Source organism: Eutrigla gurnardus (assembly GCF_963514095.1).
Source record: "Eutrigla gurnardus genome assembly, chromosome: 17".
Taxonomy (NCBI): domain Eukaryota; kingdom Metazoa; phylum Chordata; class Actinopteri; order Perciformes; family Triglidae; genus Eutrigla; species Eutrigla gurnardus.
The window spans coordinates 10303971-10312475 of NC_139928.1; the positions used below are offsets into that span (position 1 = coordinate 10303971).

The window sequence follows — 8505 nt, forward strand, 5'->3', positions numbered from 1 at the left end:
AGGGCCACACAGAGAAGCACAACACAACTGACTGGAAATAGGAAACTATTCAACGTTGTCACATCATGTTTCACAACACGACAAAAACATCAAATAATAGAAAAACACTTGGTTTCTTGCTATGTGTGCGTGTGTGTGTGTGTGTGTGTGTGTGTGTGTGTGTGTGTGTGTGTGTGTGTGTGTGTGTGTGTGTGTGTGTGTGAGTGTGTGTGTGTCTTGGAGGAGCCCCACCAACTTTTACAACTTTCCAACATACTTAGAGGAGCTGCGGAGTGGTGCTGCCCTCTAATGGAGGACTAGCAGTATTGATCTTAACTGATTTTTTTTCCTGCAATTCATGTTTATTTGACAAAAAAAAGGTCTTAACTCAGGATCCACTTACCTGATTTCTCCTGGAGCTTTCAGCCACATTCCATGGCCTTCATCAGTGGATTTGCTTAGTCGTCTTGGAGATTGAATGAACAACGTTTGATGTTGTGTTTCAGAACGTCCCTCCGTGTTTATAATGATGATACACGCATGAAAACAGTTTAGTAAGTCGTGTGTTTGAAGAAGAGGAACACAGAAATGACAACAAAGTCTGTCAGACGATCGCAAAGAGTTATTCTGGAGCTCCTTGGATTTCAAACAGCTGCAAATAAATCATCTAAACTTTTAACATCTGGATCATGAAGCACGAGAGACACAACATGTCATCATGCTCGCCTTGTATTTTGAATAAAAGCTCTTTGCAGCTAATTTTTCGGTGGTTACGAAAGTCGTGGAACAATTTTTCTTTCTTTTGTTTTTCAATTCATCTTCAAATCAGTGACAAATAATTGATTTAATCTCCCAAATGTTCGCATTCATAAGCAATTAAGATTTTAATTAGTATCTTGAACATTTAAAATCGTACGGTTTTCTTGACGAAACTATTTTTCCTCGACTTTTAAACAGAAAATGTCATCGTGCGTTGGACGTCGGTCCGAAGTTTCCAAACCCTCCTCGTGACACGAGATGCCCGCTACGTTAATGACGTTAATGACGTCGATCACGTGCAGGGTTGCGACTGGAAATCGAACGAGCGTCTCGGCCGCACATCACACGCTGCCCTTCTGCTTTTAGGAGCGCGGCTGTGGCGCAATGAACTCGCTCGGACCTCGCGTCTCGCGCGCTCCTCACCGTGACTCAGCTGGACGAGACGGAATGAGACGAAATCTATCAAATAGTTCCGTCATGTGCTCAGCTGTCACAAGACGTTTAATGTTATGAAAGATAACTCACGATCACATCTATACAATTATTTAATGACGTTAGGCCACATTTGATTGATTCCGATCCAACTCATTTAGGCGCGTGCGTCCCTTTTAATAAATAATATGTCCCCATTCGGGCAAGGGTTCAATTAAGTGGAGTTTTGTTGAAACGTTGACAACATGCATTTCGTGTGAAATTCTTTTTATTTAGATGTGCAGTGAAATAATAATGATTTCGGTCCAGCAAGTTTCAGAATAAAATCATCAAAGATGAAGACAAAGATGACGCATCAAAAGTACAAGTACGGAGAGACATTTGTCGTTTTTTTAATAAGAGACATACAAAATATGCAAATAATAAAAGGTACATGTAACAACTTTAGATCAGTGAATAAATAAACACTCTTTCGAAATAAAAGCTTTCACAATTTCCCTGTCAGGGCAAAGGGAGAGGGAGCGTGCGCAAATAGCGTGTCCGCGCGCACCCCGTCTCTCATGAGTTTCCTGCGCCCAGGAGACTTAATAAGGGATGAGATGCGTCCAGTTAGGACACATCACATGTTTGTGAGGTCGGCGGGCCCCAGATTAAATTATTGAACATCGGGACAAACAGGGGGAAGTACTTGGAGAGAGAGAGAGGGCGAGAGAGAGGCACAAACCCTGACTGAGGGTGAACACATTATTATTATCATTAGGTATTTTGGGGAGGTGGATAGGCGATTTTTGGAAATATATTGACGAGCAATTTTTGCTTGCTGAGGAGTCGAAATGGAAACCCTGCGGTTCGTTTTCCTCCTGGTTTGTGTCTGTTTTGTCTGTCAAGCTAATGGAAGCAAAAGTAAGTTCTGCTGCTTTACTCACTCCGCTTATCTTATTGAAGTTATGATACAGTATTTATTGTTTTGAGTCTGACGTGATTTGATATAGGACTCATCATATATTTGCTAAATGTCCTAGAAATTCATATATTCAAACTGAAATCACAGGCATGATTTACTCTCCTTGATTTAAAACGTGTTGTGTCGCAGCAGTTAGTAAGTGTGATTCGATGTTTGTCACACAGTTTCTGTTATCCAAACTGGTCAGTCATCAACTCTCAGAGTCCCATGAGCTCAATTAAAGCGCGAGCCCTGATGACGCTCTCCGGCCAGAAAACGGAATAAATATATAATCTTGATCTCTTTTAATTAACATCAATTGTTAAGTGGTGTCATATCAGATTACAATGGAGAAAATTAACCCTCAACCAATTATAAAACATATTTTTTGATTACTCCTGTCATCAATATGTAAACAACAAAAGCAATGTTGTTTTATTATTACAACATTTGACGTTTAAAACGTCTGTGATGAACTGATTACCTGTACACACGTTCCTACAAATATCTGGATTATTTTACCTTTAATCCGATCACATGGATGGAATTAGCTGTCTCCTTCTGACAAAATAAATTATTCACTCTCAAATTAAGAGTGAGACATGGGCATGGATAGAGAATAATATAATAATTGCATAAAGGAGATAGAAACGGATTCACATCAAAGGGGGAGCTACTATATTATCTGGGATCAAAATAATGATCACCTCACTCACAGAACAGCCAGTGTTAAAGGGTTATTCCAAATGTCCACACTTTTTTTTGGTTTGTGTGTTTATGTGTTTTATTTCTTTTAAAACTGATCTCATCATTATTATTTAGTAGTTTCACATCATAGATTTTTTTCATTCAAAGTCATGACTTATTGCAGACATGGAATTGAAAATTCTTTTTGCTTTTGAGGTAATTCCTGATGTTAAGAGGAGTCTTAAAACACTCTTTGTTTTCTCTCTCCAGCATACCGGGACATGTTCCCCCACAAGCATGAATTATCAGGGAAGATACCATTTCCAATTCCCCCAATCCCTGGCTGGGACCCTGACACCAACCCATGGGACGATTATCTCTACCCTCCACTAAACCCAAAGCCAAAAGGGCTCACGCACCATAAAGGTGAGTAAAGTCCAATGCCTCTGAATTCTTCCTGTTATGGTTTGAGTTTGTCACCTCAACATTCACTTTTTTCTGCAGGTACTCCGAAGGTTCAGCTGACCAGCGACAGTCCGGCTCTCAACGGCTCTTGCATCTCCTTCACCGCGAAGCTGCAGTACCCTCCGTGCCAGAAGGAGGATGCCAATGGGGACGTTGTATGGGATGAGCACTGTGAGGACGGTACGGATCTCGAGGCCTCAGGTGCTGCCAAAAAGCAAGGCCAGGCCACGCCCCCAAACACATGATATCACTGCCTTCCACAAAACACCACAGCATCACATCGGACAGCCACATTACCACAGGAATGTAGTCATCAAAGACATTGTCTGCCCGTACACACTTAAAGAAGCATTCAGTCATTTTTTGGCCACTTGGAGGCAGCACAACACACTGATATCACATCGATATTATCACTTTATAAAGTTGATATTGTGAACATTTGTCTATTAACACATCCAGCAGACAAAGAGCCCCAATATCATTCATTTGGAGTTGTGTTTCTCTCCACCTGGTGAATGTAAGTACAATATTCACTCACATTATCTCCGTTTGATTGGTGAACATAGTGGAGCATTTAAGAGCTGGTGCTTCCCTCAAGAGTCGGTGAAGTCACTTTCTTTGTGTATCTGCTGTTTGGAGTTTGAAGTGGAATTTATCAAGGATATTCTGCTTTTGAAAAAAAATGGCTGCTGCTGCTAGAAACAAGGATGGCAAGACTGAACCAAAACAATAATGTTGCAGTGAGCTGAAAGAGGATAAAACGGTACATTTAGCTGAGTGGAACTGCAGTATTGAGGGATTATTATGGGACCCCGTTCACATTACAAGTAGTCATTTGAACCATCGTTGATATAAAAATATAAATGACTGTAGCTTTAGTTCTGTATATCTCTATAGTGTAGACATGTTTTTAATAAGACAACCTCTCTCTCTTCTCTTCTGAACAGCCAATGGACAGGTGCGTTCCGGCTACGTGTACAACTGGACTTCCTGGATGGACGACTACGGCTTCGGAAAGTGTACAGACATGAAGAGATGCAACGTGTTCCCCGATGGGAAGCCCTTCCCTCAGAGTAACGACTGGAGCCGCAAGAGCTACGTCTACGTGTGGCACGCAATGGGTGAGGCTGCGCAGGTGTACCGACTCACACACACGCAAAAACAAAAGGAGTGACCGCCTTGACTCTCCGTCCGTCTTCTCTGTTCGTCCCAGGCCAGTACTACGAGACATGTGACGGTTCCTCCTCCAGTTTAACCATAAACACCACCAACATCCCTCTGGGGGCAGAGGTCATGGAGGTCATGGTCTACAGGAAACGTGAGCGCAGGAAGTACAGCCCCCTCACCACTGACAACGCCGTCTTCTACGTCACAGGTGGAGACAAACATACACATTCAGCACTTTCAACATGGTTCAGACAAACGGACACAAACAAGGAGAAACCAGGTAATTAATTATTCATCATTCCTTAAACACCCTCTCTTAGATAAGATCCCGGTGGCAGTTGAGATCTCCCAGAAGGCCGCGGTCAACCAGTCGCAGAATGTTTTCTTTCGCGGCGAGAACGTGGTCTTCAAAGTCCAGCTCCATGACCCCAGTGGCTACCTCAAAACCGCGGCCGCCATTGACTACTTCTGGGACTTCAAAGATGGCAACCAGCTGGTGACGCACCGTGAGGTGACCACACATGCCTACAGCACCCTGGGGAGCATGAGCGTGAAGCTGAGAGTGGAGGCGGCGTTCCCTATAGAGTGCCCGCCTACACCTGCAACCCCGACTCGGACGAGCACCACGCCACCACCTCCCACGGGTACACACACACACACACACACACACACACACACACACACACACACACTGATATAGTGCTTTAAAGTTAATCAGGCTGCTCAATGTCAGATTTGGTTTTACTTCTTCTTTGATATCTTCATTCAGGGACTATTTAGTAACTGCAACATGCCTTGATTAACACAAGCTGCAGCTTGACGGACGAGACAAAGCAAGAAATTACCTTCCCTACAGAGCTCATTGAAGTGTCACTTCTACCTCTCAACTAGATGTGTCATAACTGTGTCTTTTCCTCCAGAGGCTCACACACCTACACCTCCTGGCACTCACGCCGGGACTGTCAGGATGGAGACCACTCAGGGTGAGTTCCACGGCGTCTTTGTTTCTACAAGAGAGAACGAGAGTGAGGCAGACTGAGGAAGTGCTTATCTGAGCGGGAGCTCATTAAACATGAATGAAGACCGAGTTATACTTCCATCACGTACAGAAATTCTTGTCAAGAGAGTGAATACTTTGTCACTTTTTTTCCTCTTTCAGCGCCACCCAAGACCAACCAGCCCCTTCCATCCTCCTTCCCCACTTCCATGAAAACAGGCATGCCCACCACGGAGCCCATCTCCCCAGAGTCCGACCCCACCGCCCAAGCCTGGCTCCGCACCCGGCGCCTCAACAACAACGAGTGCTACCGCTACGCCTACGGGACTTTCATGGGCAACATCACCATCATTGGTCAGTAGACTTTCAAAGAGACATGCATTGCTGTCTGTCTCAAGGTGTCTTTTATATCATAACAGACACCAGATGGCGCCAAAGTCAGACATTTTTAAATTGTGCACATTGTGGCTTTAAGGCATAATTGGAAAAAGTGGTGGATTATTTTAATAGTATGATCCTATACTGAACATGAGATCAGTTTACAATTCAACATTTAATTTATAATTAATTTAGAGATATGGCTGCAGCGTTGGTCAGTCAGTCAGGTGGTTTATCAAGTTAACTAAGATGGTAATCATGGCAAACATGATTAATGCCTGTAAAGTAAGTGTTGTGCTCAATGATTTCAAAAAGTCAAATACCATTCTTAAACTATAATGTAACTAAACCTTGTAAATTTTCAAGTCAACAAGTAGATACCGTAGAGAGTAAACAAGTGAGCCTGTTGTCCAGCTCCGCTGAGGAGAACAGAGCTCCAGTCAGCCAGCTGGCAGGGCGACTAGCCAATCAGCGGTAGTCGTATTAAAGTAGCCTTTTGTGTCCCAAGTTGAATTCTGTAGGGATTTCTGCACAACTCAAATGGAAAAACATGTCCAATTTCATATTCACATTTTCATGTGATGGGGGGATTGTAGTTCACACACACACACACACACACACAAACACACACACACACACACACACACACACACACACACACACACACACACATCACCTTCCACTATAAAACGTTCAGCTTCATCATTTTAATGTCATAAGAAGATGATTAAACATCTAAAAACACTTGAATCATGAATCTGTTCTCCGCAGAGCCCAAGAACGTACTGCACAGCCAGCCAAACAGCCGCATTGTGGATGTGTCGGCTGCCAGATTGACCGACACAGACATCAGCTTCCTGGTGAAATGTCTGGGCAAGTGAGTGCTATTGATTTTAAATGAATGTTAAACAGGCTCAGGTTATATTAGAGTTTCTTTTGTCTGCTGGTGGGTTGAATCCAAAATTGTACCTCCAGAGAGACAGTAGTTCAGGTGTCATGGAGTGACTCTTCCCTCTTAGTAATTGCATATAAAATAAACATTACTAGCCCATAAAAACACAGAGATTAATAGTGTGCCGTTAAATGGGAATTAAGTAATACGTTTATTTTAATTATATTACGGGGTCAAATTCCCAGTAAGTTTTATAATAATAAACTAGGAAATTAGAGATTTATTAGTAAAGTCATAACACAATTCACAGTTCATTTGTGGACATTTAAAAACCTTCTATTCTCTACAGATGTTGATGATTTGGTGCTATAGTACATTAAAAGAAGATAAAGGATTGGTGGTTTTATTTACTCCTTCATCTTTCCTTCAGCATCCCCACTACAGCCTGCACCGTTGTGTCGGACCCCACCTGCACTCATGTGCGTGGCATTATCTGCGATGACTTGCCGCCGTTGACACAGTGCGAAGTGCGTCTCAGGCGAACATTTCCGGAGCCTGGCACCTACTGTGTCAACATCACCATGGGGGACTCCAGGACCCTGACCCTGAGCAGCACCACCATCACCATCAACAAGTCCCAGGATACTCCTGGTGGGTTACACAAATATTTTTAATCTGATTCCTGTTCACAATCTAATCTCTTTAATTTTTTAGGAAGTAGACAGATTGATGTTGTCTGTCTGATCGTGTCTGTCCTTGTAGTGTCCAAGACTTCACACACAGCAGAGGTGGTGCTCTCTTCAACCGCTGTGCTTGTGGCCGTCTTCGCATTCATCGCCTATATGGTCTGCAAGTGAGTAGTCCTATACAACTAAGAAATCTTAAAAGTATGTGCTTATTAATGCACATAAGTGGCATTTCCTCCCGTCTCATATTTCCCACCAAATCTTCCCTCTCATCCCTTATCTCACTCGTCCCTCTCTCCCAGGCGTTACAAGGTGTACCGTCCCATTCGTAGGTCACTGGTGGAGGACGCCTGCCGCAAAGCTGGGGTCGGAGGTCGCATGGTGCGTTTGAAGGAGACCCTCTTCCCCTCCTGTGAGGAGAGCCATCACCTGCTGACTGAGAGACGCCCTCTGTAGGCTCGATGATGCTGCTCCAAAGCACTTCGACCCATAATGGCGAAGATTCTATAGAAAAATCACAATTGACAAATGTACCCAATTTTAATAATTAAAAAGGCAAGATAGCACATGTCTGTAGAGAAATATTAGTAAATAACACTGATGGCTTGTCTGAGTATTAATTGTGTTGTGAACGTTTTGGCTACAGCTAAAGCAGTATATGATTGGATGATTTATTAAAGAGGCTGTTAAATGTCTGAGGCAATGCTCCTTTTCATATCCTTGTTCTGGCACATTATTGGATTAGGTAGTTGCTAGGAGATTAATTGGGTTTAAGTCATGACTGTTTTCTGATAAAAAAAAAATACTTCCTGCAAATTTTGTGCCAAAAGCTTTTTTGTTGTTTACATTAGTGTGCCGTATACTGTAGTATTAATCAATAGTTAAGTATGAAATCCTTGATGGTTTTGCAATAGAAAATGTATACCAGTGACATTGCATTCTCTTCCTCAGTTGAGTGAATGAAAATTAGAATTTAATCATTTAAAAATATGCAAAAAAGAATTAAATATATTTCCTGGAAATTTGACCCAAGGAATAAATAAAAGGTTGTGGACTAAGCACTCGTCTTTCAAAACAGTCATCTCCGTCTTTATAAACTGAATCCTGACCAATGTTTGTT

The 8505-nt window shown here is 42.6% G+C and overlaps 1 protein-coding gene across 2 annotated transcripts; it reads left to right on the forward strand.

The window, feature by feature from the left end:
* Positions 1-1828: 1828 nt before the first annotated feature.
* On the forward strand, positions 1829-8080 carry gpnmb (glycoprotein (transmembrane) nmb). Of its 2 annotated transcripts, none has more exons than XM_084031968.1 (12): positions 1829-2073; positions 3071-3226; positions 3305-3466; positions 4213-4386; positions 4479-4640; positions 4753-5076; positions 5353-5415; positions 5592-5783; positions 6579-6684; positions 7130-7350; positions 7462-7552; positions 7688-8080. In XM_084031968.1, the coding sequence occupies exons 1-12, from the start codon at positions 2004-2006 to the stop codon at positions 7839-7841; spliced, it is 1875 nt and encodes a 624-aa protein (XP_083888094.1). In that variant the 5' UTR covers positions 1829-2003; the 3' UTR covers positions 7842-8080. The 2 variants fall into 2 exon arrangements, with proteins under 2 accessions (XP_083888094.1, XP_083888095.1); XM_084031969.1 differs by having other exon boundaries at positions 1830-2073; positions 3305-3445.
* The last annotated feature ends 425 nt before the right edge of the window (positions 8081-8505 follow it).